Source organism: Oryctolagus cuniculus, chromosome 7 (assembly GCF_051225735.1).
Source record: "Oryctolagus cuniculus isolate XC-2025 breed Fujian yellow rabbit chromosome 7, ASM5122573v1, whole genome shotgun sequence".
NCBI classification, from domain to species: Eukaryota; Metazoa; Chordata; class Mammalia; order Lagomorpha; family Leporidae; genus Oryctolagus; species Oryctolagus cuniculus.
This window is the reverse complement of record NC_142873.1, coordinates 40,864,433-40,886,162: the sequence shown is the minus strand read 5'-3', so window position 1 is coordinate 40,886,162 and position 21,730 is coordinate 40,864,433. Positions and strand designations below refer to the sequence as shown.

Genomic DNA, 21,730 nt, shown 5'->3' with positions numbered 1-21,730 from the left:
TGATGAATAAGAAAAAAGAATCAGAAAAATTCAGTACCTTTCATGGTAAGAATATTCAGCAAACTAGTAATAGAAGGATACTGTGCAACATGATTAAACTGTTTATGAAAAGCCCACAACTACGATCAGTACTGAAAAACTGAACACTTTTCCTCTAAGATCAGAAGAAGGAAAATGTACCCATTCTTTCTATTTACATTCAGTGTAGTACTGAAAGTCCTAACCAGAGCAGTTAGGAAAGAAAGAAATAAAAGACATCTCAATCAGAAGAGAAGAAGTAAAATGGTCTGCCTGCAAATTACATGATCTTACATATAGGAAACCCTAAAGATTTCATTTAAAAAAAAGTTGGAAGTAACAAACCAATCAGCAAACGTGCAGGCAAAAACAACACATAAGGTAGTCAGTGCTATGCTGTAGCAGGTAAAGTAGCCATCTGCAGCGCCGGCATCCTATGTGGGCGTCACTTCCAGTCCTGGGTGCTCCACTTTTGATCCACCTCCCTGAAAAAGTACCTGGGAAGGCTGGCGCCGAGGCTCACTTGGCTAATCCTTCGCCTGTGGTGCCAGTACCCCAGATTCTAGTCCCAGTTGGGGCGCTGGATTCTGTTCTGCTTGCTCCTCTTCCAGTCCAGCTCTCTGCTGTGGCCTGGGGAGGCAGTGGAGGATGGCCCAGGTCCTTGGGCCCTGCACCCACATGGGAGACCAGGAGAAGCACCTGGCTCCTGGCTTCAGTTTGGTGCAGTGCCGGCCATGGCGGCCATTTGGGGGGTGAACCAACGGAAGATCTTTCTCTGTGTGTGTCTCTCTCTCTCATTGTCTAACTCTGCCTGTCAAAAAAAAAAAAAAAAAAGTACCTGGGAAAGCATTGGAGGACGGCCCAAGTCCTTGGGCCCCTGCACTCATGCAGGAGACCCAGATGAAGCTCCTGGCTCCTGGCTTCTGCTTGGCCTGCTCAATGCTGTTGGGGCCATTTGGGGAATGAACCAGTGGATGAAAGATTTTCTCTTTCTCTTTCTCTCTCTCTCTTTCTCCCTCTCTCTATCTCTGCCTCTGCCTCTCCTGCTCTGCAACTCTGACTTTCAAATAAATAAATAAATCTTTAAAAAAATCAATAGATAGTAATCAGCTGAATGTCAATATACTAACAATGGACTATCTGAAAAATAAATTAAGAAAACAATTCCTTTTGTAATTGTTTCAAAAGTAAAATATTTAAAAATAATTTTCACCAAGAAGGTAAAAACTTTTGTACACTAAAAACCACATAACTTTGATGAAAGAAATTAAAGAAGATAAAAACAAATAAACATACCATCTATGGCTTAAAAGACAATATTTTTAAAATTCAAGACTGCTTAAAGTAATCTACAGATTTCATACAATCTCTGTCAAAATCAAATAATATTTTTACAGAAATAGAAAAATCAATTACAAAATTCTTACAGAACTCAAAAAGACCACATGCAATGAAATAATCTTGAGAAGTAAGAACAAAGCTAGAAGGATCACACTTCCTGGCTTCAAACTATATCACAAAACTTCAATAATCAAAAGAGTATGGTACTGACACAAAGCCAGATGTAGGTCAGTGAAACAGAATATATAGCCTAGAGATACAGCCACACATTTTTAATCAGTCAATGTATGACAAGGGTGCCACATTTGTCTGTTTAACAAAATTGCTCAGAAAATTGAATCCTAACTTAAAGAGAATGAAATTGAACACTTCATTATCTTATATCATGCCCCCAAATAACTCAAAACAGATTAAAGACCTAAATGTAATACCTGAACTACAAAACTCCTGAAAAATAATAGAAGGAAAAGATTTCATGACATTGATCTTGATAATGATTGCATGAATATGACACAAAAAGCACAAGTAACACATCTAAAAATAAATTTCAAAGCTCTCTGAGACAAACAACACCCTTTAGAATGTGATTTAATACTTGCAAACTATTTATCTTATAAGGAATTAATCAAACAAAATATCCATATAAGAAACTACTTCATCTCAAAAGATATGAGGTATTTCCCAAATCATTATAACATCAGGAATTGAGGGAATCTACAGAAAACTTATAACCTGTAAAAAATCTAATTTATAAGGAAAGACCTTTATTCAGGATGTCTTTGATAGATAACAGATCATGGGATTAAAATTTGAGTTTTGCCTTCACATCTGATTATGTCCATGACCTTGGATAAGTCACATTTTTGCACCCTGATTTTTCATGTTTAATATTGGGAGAACTACCTGTAGTTCCCTCTTCTCCTTTTCCAACAAAGAGTAAGGTTCCAATTGTACAGGTGAAAACACTGACTATGTCAGGAAAGATAAAAATGAAAGAAAACTGACCCATGCTGCCTGTTCCTCACCTGAGTAGCAGCCAATGTGTCTCCAGAATCCCCTCGGGCAACCATAGCTTCCTTTTCACTGATCCAAGCTTCCTCTTCTTCAGCATTCTCCATGAATTGCAAGTATTCTAGTGACTCCTTCAAACGAAGTCCTCTGTAACAAGGTGGTAAGCACCCATAACGATATGAAGGAAATGGTAAGCAGTGGGTATCTAGAACAATAGCACAATCTCTACAAAGTAGACCAGCTTATTCTCAAAAGGCAACACAGTTAAACCAGGACACAGAAGTATCTGATATATGCCTTTTGGTCAGCTTGCAGATCTCCTGTGAAATGGAGGACACACCTCTCCTAGAAGTTTGATTTCTGGTATCATCTCTCTTTAAGAAATTTTGTTGGTGGAAGAGAACTGTTCAAACAAATCAAAATGCTAGGACTTCAGAGCCATAGACTATCAGCAGTAAAGCAGTCTCTTTTTACTCTGAAGACTGCCTTCTTTCTTTTTTAGATTTATTTATTTATATTTATTTGAAAGTCAAAGCAGGTAGGGGAGAGAGGGAGAGGGAGAGAGAGAGAGAGAAGAAAGAGAAAGGGAAAGAGAGAGAAAGGGAGAGAGAGAGAAAGGGAGAGAGAGAGAGAGACAGCGAGAGAGAGAGAGAGAATCATTCATCCTCTGGTTCACTCCTCAAATGCCTGTGACAGCCAATGCTGAGTCAGAATAAAACCAGAAGCCCAAAACTCAATCTGTGATATTTAGGTTATGAAGCTGTGGATGGAAGATCTCTATCTCCTTTTGCATCTCTTTCTGTCTTTCCATTTTCAATTTTTAAAGGAATTATTGATTTTATTATGTTTAAGGCAGAGAGACAGAAACAGAAAGATACTGAGACAGTATAGAGATTTTCCATTCACTAGTGCATTCTCTGAACGCTGACAAGCTCTGAGGCTATACCAGGTTGGAAGCAGGAGTCAGGAACTCCATCTCGGTCTTCCACATGAGTGACAGAGTACCAAGTACTTAGGAAGTCACTTTCTGCCTCCAGGATATACATTGCTAGCAAGACTCTATACCACATGCAGAGGTGGGACTTGAATTCAAGTACTCCAGTATGGTATTCAGGCATCCCAAGCAATAGCTTAATCTACTGCACCATGAGGCTGACCCCATGCCTCATTTATTATATAATAAATGCATCACAAAGTTACAGAGATTCCTTTTATTCCTGAGGAAAAGATGGCTTCCTATTGCCAACAGGCATGGAATTACAGACGGAAATTTTTAGACTTAGCAGTATATCGATGGAATATAAATTGGCTTTATGGTTGTAGAAGAGAAAAATATTGCTCCATTATTTCATCACTAAGGGATTTACAATAATATTAAACCTGGGCAGTGAAAGTAAAATTATGTGTGCCTAATAACCTGGTAAGAGATTAATATCCAAGATCCATAAAAAGCTCAAGAAACTCAACAACAACAAAACAAGTAATCTAATTAAGAAATGGAAAAGGACATGAACAGGCATTTTTCAAAAGAAGAAATACAAATGCCCTACAGACACATGAAAAATCCTCAGACCACTAGCCATCAAGCAAATGCATATAAAATCCACAGTGAGGTTTCACCTCACCCCAGTTAGAATGGCTATCATCTAAAAATCATAAAGTAATAAGTGCTGGCAAGGATGTGAGGTGAAAGGTACTAAAATACACTATTGGTGGGAATGTAAACTAGTATAACCACTAAGGAAAAAATTATGGAGATTCCCCAGAAATCTGAAAATAGATCCACCATATGACCTGGCCATCTCACTGCTGGGAATTACCCAAAAGGTATGAAATCAGAATATGAAATAGTTATGTGTACCCCCATGTTTATTGCAGCTCAACTCATAATAACTAATATATAAAATCAATCCATATGACCAGCAACTGATGATTGGATAAAGACAATGTGTTATATATACATTATGTAATACTACTCAGCCATAAAAAACAAAATCCTGTCTTTTGCCACAAAATGGATACAGCTAGAAACCCTTATGCTTAAATAAGTCAGTCTCAACAAGACAAATATCATATGTTTTCTCTGACATGTGCCAGTTAATATAGATTACAAAAGCTGTATAGGATTTGATTTTATTAGCTCTTATTTATAGTCCTGTGGAACTAAGGTTGTTCTACTTTTTATTTGTTGAATTTTATGGTTAGTGGTGCATTAAGCCTGTGGCTATAGAGTGGGTTGAAATTATTTTTTTGCAAAAATTAAAAAAAGAAAAGATGGAAGGATGGAGATTGAGGGAAGGAGAGAGGGGAGGAGGGAAATATGATTATCTTCCTAGAATTGTAACTAGGAAATACATGAAATCCATTCACTTTATATTAATATCTTTTTAAAGAAACTAAATTTGTCCTGTTTTAAAAAACATAATACTTGTAAGAAAATCATGACAAAAGACAAATGCAAGTGTCAGAAGAGAGGTATATTCAGGAGAGAGACAATGATCACTTCAGTGGGGCAGACTTGGACTGGCATTTGAGCAGGGAACTATAAGATACATGGATAGTGGGGAGAGCAGTCAATGCTGACCAGACACAGAAGTAGCTTCCCCAAACCAGGCTAACATTCAAAATCCAAGAAGAAAATTTTTTCCTCAATCCCCACTCACCGAGCCTTGGCCAATTCTTGGAGCTCCTCCCAGTGTTGAACAAACTGAGCCAGCCGCTCCTGGATCTCCTCTTGCCCCACAGCAGCCTTATCTTCCAGTTCCTCTGCCATATCCAGCACATTCTGAGGAATACACCCACTCCATGTCTCATTATCCCACTTCTCTCCCCATTCAGCCATAGTCCCTTGGCAAAGGATCTGGTCCTTCTTACTCTCTAGATTGTTTATAACCTCTATGGGACATGGGGTAGTCCTGAGAATCCCGAGAGGATGTAGAAAATCACACTGAAACTACCATTCTCAGTTACCCCAAACATACGCACAAGTATCTCAGCATTTGTGCTGGGGACCCCTGCTGCCAAGTCAGACCAAGTTGCCTTCTTTTCAAGAGGCTCAAGAGCAGCTTTCTCAGATGTTCCATCCTGAGTGCTAATTGTCAAAAACTGTCCAGTAGTACTAGAACTGCTCCTTCCAGGGAGGAGCATGGATTCCTGCTCAGAATTCTCATATTCACAGGAGATAAAATGTGAATGAGAAAAGAATGAGTGTGATGTGTAACTGTGACTGCAACATGCTACTTTCATATTTTGCAGGACTTTCACATGTAAGTAAATTCTAAGCAACTGCTATCAGATTTTTATATCTTTTCAGGTGTGATATTCTTATCCTACCTGGATGGCAGGTTCATGTGCCACCAGCTCCCCCTCTAAGCGTTTGTGCCTCTTCAGTAAGTTCTGAACGCCTTGTAGATCTCTTCCATAGTCCTGGGAGCTCACTCGTACTAACTTCTCTCTGAGATCAATGAACAAAATGAAAAATTCGAAGTTTAGACATGTGAGATCATCTTGGAGGCATGGCTTACTAAGTGTGTATGTATATATGTGTGTGCATGTGAGAGAGAGAGAGAGAGTGAGAGAGAGAAAGTGTGTGTGTGGGGGTGGGAAATATGGTGAGTTCTAGAACATCTAGGTGCCAATAACCAAAACAAGGTAATTAGCAACAGAGATTTTCAGCAAAGAAATTTTAACTTATGCCAATACAAATTAAAATAGCATACTGTTACCCAACATATGCATTGCGAGAACAGCCTTCCTACTTATTCCTTTGCTTATCTACCTATGTATCTTTTCTTTGCTCAAGCTCAAGAATATACACTAATGTTTCTCTTTTCAAAAAATGTGAAAATACATATGAACTTCAAGGATTTTGTTATTTCTATTAATATATATAATAAATTTAGCCAAAAGGGAGGCAAAAGTGGCTAATGTAGAGATCACACCTATTGGGATGGTTCTAAGCATAAAAGATGTGAACATCACTGTGAAGCACAAAGACTTCATAGACAAGATCATGACATCATGTGCCTTCTAAAAAGGCTTTCAACATGTCCTATTTGTTGCCCTAAGCACTCTGTTTCCCTTTAATTCATTTGTTATTCATAAGAATCAGCATATATGTAGAATAAAAATATGATGAAGCAGATTAAATAAGAATTAGGCAAAACAATTTATTTTGCTATTTTCCTAATCATATATTTTGCAAAAGAAATGGGATTAGCAATGGAAACACGGTGAATACTACATAGCATTCCCTTTGTGGTATCTACTTTGGCATCACAGAAGATAAATTGGATATAGGAATAATAATGACAATGACTGGTCAGCTGGTAAGTTATAAATGCCCTGACATTTCTGTGAACATCATACATTCTATGAAGTATCTAGAACAAACCTATATGATTTCTTAAATTTGTTCCCAGAATATTTGTGAACTGTTCTTCATTACCTCCACACTTGTCTCCCTCTGTTGCATTTAGTGAGGGAATATGGGAAAACAAAAGTCACATTAACTTTAGTCTAAGGCAAACGTCTATTATTAATATCCATTTCAGCATAAACAGAAACATGTTTGGTGGACTATTCAATTGCTATCTTGATTATATGTATATTGTGAGTTAGTGGTACACACTCTATCCAAGATTCCTCATCATCTAGGTCCTGGAAGAACTGGAACAAGGCATAGGTTTCTTTCAGTTTCTCATGGTGTGCAGCTGCCAAGATCTGGACATCACCAAAGCGCTCATTGACATCTTTCATTTTCTCCACAATCTGTTCAACATTGAAAGTCCCACTGGACAGCAGATCTTGAGCCAAATTATTCAGGTCCTTGAGTGCATCCTAGAAAGTTCAAGTGTGCTCGGTGAATGATATCATATGGTTATTACCTAGACCCCAGATCTTAACCTCTACTGGTTCCGTTTCAAAGAAAAGGTCAAGTAGATTGCTTTTAAAAATAGTGAATTTCACGTTATATAATATTATGTGTCTCACACAGAATATTCTATGCCTTCTTTCGCCATCTAGAAAACAAGATTTGGATGAGCAATCTCTTGTACACTTGGGGGACTGTCTTTCTTCACAGCACCAAATTTGACAATCACATATTGATTAATTGATTGAAATGTTCAAAAATAACTCTTTTATTGGTCACACTCTTAGGCCAGCCACAGAACAGTCAGAATCTTCTGTGTCTATTCCCACCATAACCGACTCTCCTAGTTATATAACAGAAAATATTGACCAGTCCTGAAGCCATAAACCTGTAAAGCCTTTACCTTCTTGCCCTGTCTACACATACTTGTATTATAAATCTAATACTAAAAAATTTCACAGTATGATCAACACCTGCCAGCATTTCTATGACTGTGTCCAGGACCAATTTCCGGTTGATACTAAGATGTAAATGGAATTATTCATAGGGTTTCTAGCTTTGGGAAGTGATGAATTTATATGCATATATCAACAAAAAAAGATGGCTTTTAGAATCCACCTCCTGGAGTCTTAGAATCTATATAAATCGATTTAGCAGTGACTGTTAAAATGAATCTGCAAAGCCACAGATTTGACCTGGTTAAAATAATTGCTGCGAGGATGAACATTCAGCTTAGTGATTAAGACACCGGTTAAGATGCCTGCATCTCACATTCAAGTGTCTATATTTGATTCCACATCCAGCCCCCAATCTTAGCTTCCCACCAACGCAGGCCTTGGGGGGCAGCAATTGATGGCTCAGGTAGCTGAGTTCTTGCCACCATGTGGGAGATCTGGATTCCGTTCCCAGCTACCTTCTGTAACGCCAGCCCTGGGCCAACCCTGAATATTCAGGACATTTAGGAACTCATCCAATGGATTCTCTCTCTCTCTCTCTCTCTCTCTCTCTACCTGAGTCTTAAACTTTTAAAAGTAATACTTGCTGATTCAGGACACTAAGGTGTATTTTCAAGGCTATAGTCTCAAGTGACATCATTAAGACAGGTGGGAGGAAAGTAGAAATATTTCCAGTTCACTCAGAGAAATTAAACCCCAGCACCATTTACCTCTCGAGCCAACATCTCTGTTTCCAGTAGCTGATGCTTCTTGAGAAGATTTCCAGCTGAAGCCAGGTCCCTGGCTTGATCTTTCATGGCAAGCAATGTCTCTGCCTGGTAATGGAGAAATAAGCAACAAAGTTGACAGATGAAAATTTTCTTTAAGGAAAATAAGATTAGCATTTTGCCCCCAAATTTTTCCCAAGGATGGTCAAGGAAAGTGTCCTGATGTAAATTTATTGACTTAATAATTATTAATTAAATTCCCATGCCACCACCATTTCCAGGTGCAATTACCTCTGAGAGCCAGAACTCAAAGTCCCGGATGCCTGTGTTGAACCTCTGTTGGCGACTAGCCTCATCCAGCTTCTGCCCTTTGTCCAACGTCCTCTCGAGCAAGAGGTCCCATTGCTTCTCCAGGTCATCCAGTTGTTCCTAGACCAAAGAATGTGGGGAATCAGTATGGTTTCAGGAACCTGGGTCATGTGACTACTTGACAGGATAATGTAAGGAGATTCTGGAGGTAGGGATTAGTGAAAATTTTCTGATAACTTGAATATCATACATTTAAGGCAATTGTACTTAACCTGAACAAATAACAGGAGATGTTGGACAAAAGGGAAAGGTTGAATAAAGGGTCCTGAGCTGATTTCAGGGACTGATATTCACATGACAAAAGATTCTGAGCTTGGGACCAGTGTTGTGGTGCAGCAGGTGAAGCAGCTGCCTGTAATGCCTGCATCCCATAGGGTGCTGGTTCAAGTCCCAGTTGCTCCTCTTCTGATCCAGGCCCCTGCTAAAATGCCTGGGGAAGTAGCAGAAGACAGGCCCAACATGGGCTAAGATGGCTCTGGCTGCTGTAAGCTATTTAGACAGTGAATCAGCCCTGGGCTGATGGAAAAATCATCATCTCTTTCTAGCTTTATTTGTACTTCTGTCTTTCAAGTAAATAAATAAATCTTTAAAAAAAAACTCTGGGCAAAAAGGATTAAAAACATGTTAAATAAGCATGATAAGGGTTAGGGACTAATAGCAAGCTTTCTTGGAGTTCTAGGTACTGAGTATGCCGGGACAAATACAGTCTGTGTAATTTTTTAATGTTGATTTCTTTCTTGTACCACAGAAGGAAAATGACCACAGTATGGATTCTACAGCTCCTTTCTATTGAACATTGACAGAATGAAATCCTTCTCTTCCTGCTCCTTTGCATTCCAAAACTCACCTCAAGCAGAGCCCTTACCTTCACTGTCTCTTCATTGCCATCACATGCCCTCCGTTCAATCAGGGAGTTTCCCAGGTTAATGACTCCTTCTACTTGCTCGGCTCGTCCGTTGACCTCGTTTTCAAAGGTCTGGTGTTTTAGGTATTTCCTCTGAAGGAAAAACAGAAACTAAATTACCTCTCACTTAGGGGATCAAAATGAGGTAAGTTATCTTTAAAGAGAAGAGTGCTGGTGCTGTCATAACCAAGGTGATGGTGACTTCTGAAGGATCTGCTCCACATTAGACTCAGAAATCCCTCAGGGCAGGCACAGTGGCTTCAGCAGTAATGGAGAGTTCAGTATAAGGGAATGACCGTACCACCAACAATCTGTGAATTACAAATTATTTTTAAATTCCTAGTTTCAACTTGCCTGAATGTTGGTGGGGTCTTTGTAGGATTCATCACAGGCAATGGGCAGCATCTCACTGATCCATTCTTTCAGCTCTTCAAGATCATGATAGAATTGTTTTAGATCAGCATAGTCTCCAAGTTTTGTCCGTTCAGCAATCAGCTGATCTTTGAGAGCCTTCCATCTGGAAGAGAGATTTGGATTACTTTTTACCCTCCACTCTTTCCCCCTGCTCTGAAGCTAAATAAAGTTTCCCATTTGCCAACATGTCCCTTTTCCTCTTAGACAGTCTCACTCTTCTGTGATTTAAAATGCAATGTTCAAGCCAGGTAATTTCTAAGGTATATTCAATGCCTCTCATTCTATAAATCTGGATCAAAAGTTCCCTAAGATGTCCAGATAGTTTTAAGCATCTGGAAAGAATGAGAACTCAGAGTGTAATCCTCACAGCAATGCTAGCAAAGATACATTTTCCTGTAGCTGAAGGTCAAACCTGTCTAGCAATTGTTGCAGCCGTGCAGCAATCTCCTCCTTGGCATAGTGATCATCAGCTATGAGTCTCCCAGCAAAATGTTCTAGCTGAGTGATCTTTTCTTCCTGTACAGAGGAAAAGAAAAGAGCCAGACAACTGGACATTAGGCCTTTTTGCAACCCCCAACTCCTTCCTAGACTGGAACAGAGATATAGAGATATCCTTTAAAGTTTCAGGTGATACATTCAGGACCAAAGATTAAACACCTTACAGAGAGGTTGATTTCAGCTGGACAAGAAGTGAAGCAACTAACAATCATATTGAGATGAGATGCTTGTGTGGTATAGGTCCTTCCCATGACTGCTGTAGAGGGTGAATCTCGCATTGGGTGGGACATTGAACTAGATAACACATAAGCCCATTTTTCAATCCTAAAACTTGGGTTTCAGAACAATGGCGTTAGAGTAGGAAAGTACAGCTGCTACAAGTAATTTGAGTAATATAGTGCCAAGAATTAAGCTCACCTGCATGCCCCTGAGTTTTCTGTAAGATCAATATGTCAAGATACTTATAGATCATGAAAGCATATACATATGTAGCATTTTTGCTATTATCACTAATGGTTATTAATAGAACTGTTATCTTAACCGCTGTTACCTGGGCAGCAATTGTTTTGTCCAAATCATCACGCTTCTTCATCAACGCCTCCAGACTCTCTAAGGAACTCAAGTCTTCTGATTTCAGAATATTCTCACGTGCCACCATCCAGCTCTCAACCTTATCACAGTCCCCATGGAACAACTATTTGGAATGAAATCAGAGTCAAATGGTATATTTATTCAAGGAGTACAGAGGAGATTTTCTTACTCTATCTCTTGATATTAATACAAAAGATCCTAAAAGAGATGCTTATTTTATTCCAAGAAACATTCATACAATGAATCTGAGCTGCAATGGAATGACTATTCTTTCCTGAACACACATTTATGATTGTATATAAGCTATGTCCAGCTGTCAGATTGCTGTTTACCCTACGCATCCCTGGTGAATACTGGATGATTATTTCTTTAAGACTCTGTTAGACATCATCTTTCAGGGTAACCTGTGACAATGCTACTCCCTTCCCGCAAAAGTTCTAATCAGTCCTTCCTATTTAGTCTCAAAGCACTCATAGATTTAATTTTATTAATATTCATCTCATTGTACCAGAATGATCTGAACTACACATCTAATTTTACTACTTCAGAAAAGTTACACTATAGTCCTTGTGTTTGTGGAACCAGGCCCTGCACACAGTAGGTCCACAATAAATTCAATCAATAATAATCACCCCACTTCATATCCAGGACTGACTTCAACATTTTTTGCTCTTTGTACAAGGATGAATGCAACATGGCAATAATCAATCTATAAATCAGAGAGTACAGTGCCAGATAGACAAGGGGTGTTCTGTGTTTACAACAAGAAAACAGTAGTGAGTTATCTATGTAAAGCATACAAAGAATAGACAAAGACCAAACTTGCTTAAGGTTAGGGAATTTGCTCTACCTGCAACTCCAGGCATTGGTCTAGGATCTTCTTACGTTGTTCCCAGGCCTTCTCTAAATCATCTCTCTCCAGTCGGACAGCTTTAAGTTTTTCTTCTATCTCAGGGCTAGCACGATGCCCACTGTCTATAAGTTCTGCACCAAAATCTTCTAAAGCCTGGAATGTGGGGGCCTCTGCCTCCATTTCAGCATGATGCTCCTGTGGTAAAAGGGGGAAAGAAACAAGTAAGGCCAATTCTATTGAAAGTTTTACAATGAGGGGAGATTTTGAAGTCAAATGATCAGCAACTATGGCTCTTGTAACCATACCTCGTGTCGCTCAAGCAAAAACTCTGTGCCAGTTAAGTCCTCGGCCAGTTCCTGTGATGAGACCATGGCACTAATGCCCAAGATCCAATTCTGAAGGTCCCTTGAGAAATACACATTGGGATTGACAAAAAGCCTTTTAACTTATTACAAGGCTATCTATTCCATGACTTTTCCCCCTCGAAACACAATTCCAGAATAACACCTTCTATCTAGCTTTCTATGCTTCAGAGATCTTAGGTTGGAATTTTTGCTGTATCACTTAATGATAACAATTCCTTGCATTGAGACCCTGTTCATTTAAATCATCTCTTTCAATTATGTAAAATAATCCTATTAAAAACTGAGGATTTGTTTGTTTCCATACTGGAGATAAAAAGTCAGTTTGGAGAATGTAAGTCATGCCAATGTGATATAATCAAAAGCAGACATCTGGACTAGAATGCAGACATTGGGAATTCTGGAACAGTATATATTCTATTATTTCTGATAGTACTGATTCCCTTTAAGTGATTTCTGAGGTTAAAAAATAGACGTTATTGTGGAGTCTCTGGGAAGTTGTATCTTTTCTCTTACTCATTAATAGAAACAGATCTGCATACTCCTCTCTCTCTCTCTCTCTCTCTCACACACACACACGCACACACACACACACTGTTGATGAAATCAGGACATGTTTCCCCTCTCAAATGGTCAAGCGTTAGACAAAGCAAGCTAAAGTATATCCTCCCAGAGGACAAATGTGAATGCATTAATTTGAAAGTTCCATGATGGTTAAATGTTTTCATGACGAATGTATTTACTCTTATTTGCTAAGTAGGAATCCTTAGCTCCAGGGAAAAGAAGTCTACTTTTTGTGAACTAATGCATTCATCTGCTCAAGTTACTAGGTTTTATAAAGTACTTATTTAATAACAAACATTGTGGAAAATACAAACCTATACTCTCTAAAGCTCACAGTTTAGATTGAGATAAAAAGAATATAGACACTAATAATTAATAAAAAGACTGATAGTGGAGTCGGCCTTGTGATGTAGTGGGATAAGCTGCTGCCTGCAATGCAGGCATCCCATACAGATGCCAGTTTGAGTCCTGTCTGCTCCACTTCTGATCGATCTCCCAGCTAATGTGCCTGGAAAAGCAGTGGAGGATGGCCCAAGTACTTGGCCCCTGCATCCATGTGGAAAACTCAGATAAAGCTTCTCACTCCCAGCTTTGGCCTGGCTCAGACCTGGCCATGGATGTCAGCAGTTGGAAGATCTCTCTGTCTCTCCTGTCTCTTTAACTCTGCCTTTCAAATAAATAAATAAATATTTAAAAATAAATAAATACAAGACTGAAAGCAAAATCCCATGAAGAGATAGAATGAGGTGGTAATATTTCTGAGACTGGGAGCATTATTTCTGCAACACTAATTAGTAGTGATTTATAAAGTACAAGGAGCATCATTTGACCTGGATTCATACAGACTTGTATGTTTATATATGTTGCTGAGAAATGAGTACGAATGCTGTTTAATCGTACTATGTGAACAAGTACAAATTTATAAAGGTGTTAAATTCATGAGAGTATTGCCAAGAGTAAGTACAATCATTTGCCAAAATCCTCCTTCTTTTTCTTCAAACGAATTGCATTTTGAACTATTTCTGGGCTCTTCTTTCTAAATCCTCCTCCCAGCAAATTTATGTTATAGGACATGATATGGAAATAATCACACACAATATGTATTTTGAGGTGAATTTTGGTTTGAAATTCTGACAAGACATTGAAAATTTTGTAGGATTTAATTCCAACATTTCTACTACTTCTTTCCCAGCCCTCCTCTCAACATTCAAAACTCATGCTCTGGTTATGGCTGTTTATTCTGTATCTTTCTCATCTGTGTGTCTTTGTTATCATAGTTCCACCGACATAAATAGCTCTCCCTCATGTTAAAATCCTGACTGATAAGGCCCAGCAAAATTCCAAGTTACTTAATAATGCATCATCTGTTCTCTCTACCTATGAACTGTAACCTGCTGTTTGTTAGGAAGTATGTTCTGAGACATAGTCTATTCTACGCTGGTTATCTCTTTTCTTCTCTGCATCTCCAGTAGAATGAAAACTCCTGTAACCCACACTTTATGTATAATATAAAAGTTACAGAAATTTACTTAATTGGCCTAGATAGCCTCATATTCCTTCAAACTTCTAAACTTTGTGGCTTTAAGTATTGAACCTGAACTCTTTGTATCTTGCTAGAGATGGGACTTGGAACACACTCATGCCTTCCAAATACAGAAATGTAAACCTGCTGCACTCAGATTGTCCCTAGAGGGAGGACATGGAACTTACTCAGAGGCCAGACATGGGACTTACTGTCCTCACCCAGCAAGATTCTGCTTTTAAGTGTTACCTGGCCTTGTTGAGGAACATGTAGAATTTCTGGGCCTCGTTCAGGCTCTCCTTGCGGTCCTCTGTTAGCCCCTGCAGGTTGTCCCAGGCCTCATTCAGCTCTGTCCGCTGTCTCTGCAAATCCTCAGTGGCATCAGGGTGGGATTCGCAGAGCCGCTGTGCTGTCTCCCCCAGGATGACTACCTGGAGATGTATGAGAGCTCTGATAATCAGACTCAAATCTTACGTGAATCTCAGCAAAAGAGTTCTGAGTCTTGTTCATCTCCCTAAATAGACACAACTGATATAGAAACATACTCTAATATTTTACACAATGATATAAACATTTTAGTCCACATGACATATTTCTGCAATAGTCAAAATTGACATCATAATATTTTTTTCAAATTAGTAAGGTTACAGGGAATGGTGATTAAGTGACTGTTATTAGTGGAAGCTGAATGTGCTCCACTAATTGTGACAAACACATAAATTTGAGATGTCAATAAGGGAAATGGGGTGAGGGATGTATGGGAACCTGTGTTACTAGCTCAACATTTTTGTTTTGTAAGTTTTAAATTAATAATAAAAATTAAAACAGATTTTGTAAATAAAAAAGCAACATCATTTAGAGAACTCAAAGATCTTGATTCTTCATGGGAGAACTTTTCTGATATAGACATCTCCTGTACTTCTTTTTGTTCTTCATGATAATGCCAAGCTATTGGATGCCTCTAGTTTATCTGATGAGCCCCAGAATTCACTTTGGGTGTGGGACAGAATTCATCTCATTCAATTCCTTACTAAGGAAACACTGTCACAGGCGCAAATCTAGTCATTCTGCGTATGGACATTTGTGTTTCTCCCAGGCCCCTGCCTTCCAGTTAGCTAACACAGTACTGACCACTTGGAATTCACTAAAAAACGCAGGGACATAGTGTACTCACTTCAATATAGGAACTCAATATCCCCCCCCATGTTAATAGTCACAGCCACACATTTTTAGTCACCCTGACTTAGAGATGGTAGAACAAGGATGATGCAAGAAAAAGAGAAATGTATGAATAAGTTACCGGAAAGGAGACTCAAAGGAGGAGGCATTGGCATAGCGATAGCCACATACAAGGAGAGTACAGGGAAAACTCTGGGAGCAGAGATCTCACCTTCTCCCCCAGGGGTATGATGTCTCTCTCAAAGCCCTCATGCTGCCGCTGAAGGGCTTGAACACTGAACAGGTCTGTGCCAGGCTCAGCAGCAGTGAGGGTCTGACACTTCTTCTCGATCTGCTCCTTTGTGTCAGCTGCATCTCTGTTATGCAAGGGAGAAAACAGTTTAGAAGTAATCATGTGCACCAAGGGAAGACGACCTAGGGCCACAAGGAAACCATCTTTCCCACCACTGCCACCGCCACCATCATCCTCCTTTATGTGTGAGCTACTTAGAGTCCTTTAACCTTCACATCTCCCAGAGGACTATTTCCTGTTACCACTCCCATTACATATTTCAGAAATCTTTGACTTAAAAAGGATAAGGATTTTTCTCAGTGCTAAAAAGTGAAGCCTACATTTGAACCAGGTGGTCTGGCTACTTAATCATTATATTTCACCACTTTCCATTGTAAACTATACTAAAAACTCAGGGTGTCTAAATTTTCCCCTTCTTGCACCTTAAATAATATGTTTTATACACAACAAAACTGTTTAGTTTCTGTTTTTTTCTTTGTCCACTTATTTTTGAGTGTGTGTATTTCTAAGTGTGGGTGTGGGGTTAGAAATCAAACACACACACACACACACACACAATACTAAATAAATAGTCAATGTGATGTCTGGCGCCCTTCACTGTATGCTTCTAGTTCAAAAATCCCATAACTCCTATCTCTACTTCAAGCTTTGTTCACTGTCACAGAAACATAACTGTAGACTACTAAGTATGTACTAGGAAACAAGCTTAGTCACTAGAAAATTTAGTTTAGTTGTCTGGGAGTATCCCATCTACTAAGTGAGGAATCTACTACCCAAAAATCTCATTCCTAATGGCAAGTTGTCTCCACTTCAGGAAGAAGTTTTATTAATAGATAGGTTTCCACCATAGTGACTGCAGCTGGGGGTTCTGGAGCAGCGCTGCTCTTTAGAGTTACAGTTCTTACCTGTGAAACATCTGGACAGCATGTGCACTGCCCAGCAGTTGCCGCTGTTCATCTGCAAGCTTCTGCAAGGAACGCCAGCGAGCATTCAATTCCTGAAAGAGATGCAAACATGAGACTTTAGACATACAGCTAGCTCATATAGCCCAGTGGTGTATGAAGAGCACGTGGGATTTGAACTATGGTAGTTTTCATGCTGTGTCTTTCAGACGTTGCATAATGCTACATCTTCCATGGATCATCTGAGCGTGGGGCTCATTTATTCCAGGGCAGCAGAAAGGAATTTGCTTTTTCCCGAATTGAAGATCCAGGTTAAAACCATCAACCCTGGAGTAGTAATCAATGATTGCTGCCACCAAAATTACATTACAGCCTCCAAAAAAAACTGAGAAGTAAGTATCATGTTGCTGATTAATAGCAATCATATTTCTCTAGAGAAAATAGAATCGTTCTCTACCTTGAATTACTAAACCTAGTAGCCTCTTACAGTAGGGAAAAAGTGTGTGGTTCCTGTGCACAATCCTCCTTATTCCATGAAAATCACTGCATAAAGAGGTTATCCTTACTGGTTTATCACAACTTAAAGAGCTAAAACATTCCATTAATGCTCATTAAGTCTTTGTTAGAACCATAGATACGATGTACGTCCAGTCAAGAATTCTCTCTGCCCCATCTTCACTGACCTATATCCTTCTTCATTATGGTTTCAGAATCCAACTCTTTTCAGTAAGCTGCGTTAACTTTGTCCCACTATCATAGTTTACCCACATTTTCTTTACATTTGTGTTGTTGAGCACTGACTTCCTATGTACTTGGTAGGGAGGGAGAAGTGAGTATGTGTTGTAATTTAAGGATTTGAGATCAGTTTAAAGGTATATGCTCCAAAGAAGTTGAATTTTAAGTGGGAGTAGGAGGCAAGAACTTTATGTTCAATTTGATGAAACATAGAATTAAAAAACCAAAAGGAAATTTAGTGATTGTACTATGTAGCCTTGTTTTCCAGATGTCTATGGACGTGTCCCCTAAGCTTCCTAAAACTACTTATTGAAGCTACACCTGAATTTCTGGTTCCAACACTTTTTCCCCACCCAACTACAGAAACACCTATGTGAGAGTAGAGAGGAAACTCAATGAATCTTTATAAAGGAATCTTCATATGAATGACTGGACTGATATCTTTGGCCTTTTCTGAGGCCCATTGCATACTGCTATTACCTTTTGCATAGTGTAAGTTATCTGTGGAGTATGACGTTGATTATATAAAAGTAAAATGAGAACAAAACCCCAGCCTGGTGGTGAGGAGGCGTGAAGGGAGTATTGGTTACCTGCCGGATTTGAGCTCCTTCTGGTGTTAGTAGGTCTTCAAATAACAGATCATCAGCAACCCTGTTGATATTCCTAAGGCGAGGCTCATTGGTCTTCAAATCCTGCATGGGAGAATGTGTCCAAAGCAGAGTAAATCCTCTCTCAAGAACCTTCTCTACTTACCTGCCTATCTTGGTTTCATCTCTGCTAAACAGTGAAACACATTGCTGAACTCCCTTGCAATACACAAGTTGACCTCCAAAATGTGCCACTAAATGAGTTCCCTGGAGCTCCCTGATACTGACTATGACAAACTGGTCAAGAGGATAATTACTCATCTAGAATTTGAAGCATATTCCATTTTCTTAGATTTCTTGAAATCTCTCTCCATATTATGGCACTCCACAGAAGAAAGTACACTTGAGCTGGCCGGCGCCGTGGCTCACTAGGCTAATCCTCAGCCTTGTGGCGCTGGCACACCGGGTTCTAGTCCCGGTCGGGGCACCGGATTCTGTCCCGGTTGCCCCTCTTCCAGGCCAGCTCTCTGCTGTGGCCAGGGAGTGCAGTGGAGGATGGCCCAAGTGCTTGGGCCCTGCACCCCATGGGAGACCAGGAGAAGTACCTGGCTCCTGCCATCGGATCAGCGCGGTGCGCTGGCCGCAGCGCGTCAGCCGCGGCGGCCATTGGAGGGTGAACCAACAGCAAAGGAAGACCTTTCTGTCTGTCTCTCTCTCTCACTGTCCACTCTGCCTGTCAAAAAAATAAAAATAAAAATAAATAAATTAAAATAAATCAGAAAGTACACTTGAGCTGTGCAATAATCTTTTCTGTCACTAGCAACTTCACCTTTGCAGAATTTCAATGACTGAGTTATAATTTTCTTGTATTAAAAATGATAGTAACAGCTCTAAGGAGCTTATTTGAATTTTTTAAATATTTATTTGAATGACAGAGTGAAAAGGAGAGAGGGAGAGAGAAACAAAGGATGAGAGGAAGTGAGGAAAAGAGCCGGAGGTGGCAGAGAAGGGAAAGAGAGAGAGAAAGAGAGAAAGAAACTTCTATCTGCTAGTTCACTCCCCAGATGGTCACAGCTTCTGGTTCTGGGCCAGTCTGAAGCCAGTATTTGTGTATTCCATCTGGATCTCCCATGTGAGTGGCAGGTGCCCAAGTACTTGGGCCACCTCCTATTGCTTTCCCAGGTGCATTACCAGGAAGCTGGATTGGAAGCAGGGCCACCCAGTCCTGAACCTTCACTGAAATATGGGATGCCAGTGTTGCAAGTGACAGCTAAACCTGCCAAGCCACAAAGCTGGTCCTTCATTTGAACTTTGAATTCTATGTGACAGCATAGTTTTTAAAAAGGAATGAAATAATTTAGACTCACTGCTAGATAAGATAATGGTATAAATCTGGGAGAAAAAAGGATAATGAAAAAGTTTTAGATGGACGGACAATTTATAAGGTATCTGGCTATCAAGTTCTTCCTTCTTCCCACCCCAAGTTCTGTCCCATTATAAGAATTTACACAAAGAACTTCAAGACACCATCTCAAACTGGGCATCAGGAACACAATATGGTTATAGTTTAAGCTGTGAAGAATTCAGGGAAATCAGCACTCCCGCAGGATTTTGGAGTGGCAGAGAATGCAGACTGTAAGACTAAACTAATGTCCTCTGCATTCTTCCTTCTAACTGTTAATGATTACAATACTCAGAGAAAGATCTGAGCTCGGGGCTCTTAGTTTTGGGGAGAATAGGTCATTGATATATCCCAAATGCCAAGGAGAATGCCCGATTCACAGAAAGTGCTCAAAAATATTTCCTGGTTGAATAAAGATCTTATTTCTTATTGATTAAACAAAATGTAACTGAGATGCAAAATGAAATACTACTCAGCCTTCAAAAATGAGAGAGTTTTGTTACACGCAACAACACAGATGAACCTGGAGGGCCTTGTGCTAAGTGAAATAAGTTAGGCACAGATGGTATGTGATCTTAGCTATGTGTGGAATTTAAAACTCACAAAAATAAAGGGTTTGGTGGTAATTAGTGGTGATTAGGGACTGGCATTGGGGGTTGGAAAATAGACTTTTGTCAAAAAGTACGAAGTTCCAATTTGAAAGCAAGAATAAGTTTTTGAGATACATTGTACAGTGTAGTGATTATAGTTTATAGTACTGTATTATATATTTCAAAATTACTAAGAATAGGTATTTAATATTCTCACCACAATATAAATAGTATGTGAAATAATGCATATGTTAATTAGTTATATTTAATCATTCCCTGATGTATACATATATCAAAATATCACATTGTACTCCATGACTATATATAATTATTTTTCAATTAAAAAGACAAAAAGAATAAAAACAAAAAAGAAGTCAAAAGAATTAAAGAGTAGGAGGAGAGTCAGAGCAAAAGGAAGCAGTGACAACCTTCCAAAAGGTGTCTAGAGAAGATTCCTCTTTCTCACCGTTTGGAACTCATCAAACTTTTTCTGCAGCTCCCACACATCGTCTAGTTCCACACCGGTGTTCTCTGCCTTTTTCTCTCGGATCCAGTCCAACATGTCTCCTGCCTCATAGGCCAGCAAATACTCATTGTACCGTTGTAACAGACGACGCCTGCGTTCTTCTGCCCGATCCAGAAGGGAGTGGTATCTGGGCAGGGAAATCAAGGGAACAAGAAAAGTGGAATAAAAATGGAGAAAATATTAAGATGAGAGATACAATGAGAGGAGCAGAGAACAAAAGCAACAAAAAAGGAGAGGGAAGAAAAACCAAATGAAAAGACCAGTAAACTTAAATATATGTCAATGGACCAATAGTATGGCTAGTGACATTTTTCCCATCCTATAAAAGTAAAATTTGTACATGCCAGCTGACAACTGGATATGAAAAGCCTGCTATAATGCACAAAGTTCATATGGATGTCAGGAGACTTAGTAATAATCCTTCAAGAATACTGGGCAGGGAGTCAGAAATCATGTCACTATCAGGCGTCTGACGTTAGGCAACTGATTTAATGATTATGGGTGTCCCAGTTCTCATGTAAAAACTGAACCAGCTGAAGAGTCTTCAGTTTACCTTATCCTCACTTCATCTGTGGGTTTGCTGTGAAAGCACTAATTTAACAGATGCAGAGTTGTGGGAAGAGTATCTTTGGCCAGTAGGAGATTCTGGGCAAACACTGTCCAGTTCTCCAGCCTCTAGAACTTACTGATCCTCAATCTGCTTCTGGCGTTGAGCGATGTTGACTGGTTCTTCTCTTCGTCGCTGTGGAAGTGTTGGGAACTCATCATGGGCCAGTTTCCTGACATAGACAGCTGGGACAAAGCCCTGGTGGTCATCAGCTTCAACCTTCCACCAGTCCTGAAGAGAGAGCAGATCCCAAAGCCTCCCTTAATTCTTGGGGAAATTCACAAACAGGAGAGGCTTCAACTCTTTCAGTTAAGTGTTTAGATACAGGGATAAACTGATGCTCAACAGAAACTAAGCATCATTTATGAGTCATATAACTTTTGTGAGGACTTGCAGGAATGGCCAAGATAAGTCACTGAAATCGAGTA

The 21,730-nt window shown here is 39.5% G+C and overlaps 1 protein-coding gene across 1 annotated transcript in view; it reads right to left on the bottom strand.

Annotated features, from left to right (window-relative positions):
- Nucleotides 1-21,730, bottom strand: part of SPTA1 (spectrin alpha, erythrocytic 1) — a 79,671-nt gene that overhangs the window by 18,948 nt on the left and 38,993 nt on the right. Inside the window, exons 22-39 of the mRNA XM_051858483.3 lie at nucleotides 21,382-21,533; nucleotides 20,636-20,822; nucleotides 18,181-18,282; nucleotides 16,859-16,950; nucleotides 15,873-16,017; nucleotides 14,732-14,913; nucleotides 12,340-12,439; nucleotides 12,032-12,229; nucleotides 11,141-11,284; nucleotides 10,505-10,608; nucleotides 10,033-10,195; nucleotides 9,640-9,771; nucleotides 8,697-8,834; nucleotides 8,409-8,513; nucleotides 7,001-7,209; nucleotides 5,704-5,824; nucleotides 5,034-5,155; nucleotides 2,385-2,517 (exon numbers count right to left, since the gene is read on the bottom strand). Of these exons, the coding sequence (XP_051714443.3) occupies nucleotides 2,385-2,517; nucleotides 5,034-5,155; nucleotides 5,704-5,824; nucleotides 7,001-7,209; nucleotides 8,409-8,513; nucleotides 8,697-8,834; nucleotides 9,640-9,771; nucleotides 10,033-10,195; nucleotides 10,505-10,608; nucleotides 11,141-11,284; nucleotides 12,032-12,229; nucleotides 12,340-12,439; nucleotides 14,732-14,913; nucleotides 15,873-16,017; nucleotides 16,859-16,950; nucleotides 18,181-18,282; nucleotides 20,636-20,822; nucleotides 21,382-21,533 (2,529 nt within the window). The remainder of the gene's footprint in view (nucleotides 1-2,384; nucleotides 2,518-5,033; nucleotides 5,156-5,703; nucleotides 5,825-7,000; nucleotides 7,210-8,408; nucleotides 8,514-8,696; nucleotides 8,835-9,639; nucleotides 9,772-10,032; nucleotides 10,196-10,504; nucleotides 10,609-11,140; nucleotides 11,285-12,031; nucleotides 12,230-12,339; nucleotides 12,440-14,731; nucleotides 14,914-15,872; nucleotides 16,018-16,858; nucleotides 16,951-18,180; nucleotides 18,283-20,635; nucleotides 20,823-21,381; nucleotides 21,534-21,730) is intronic.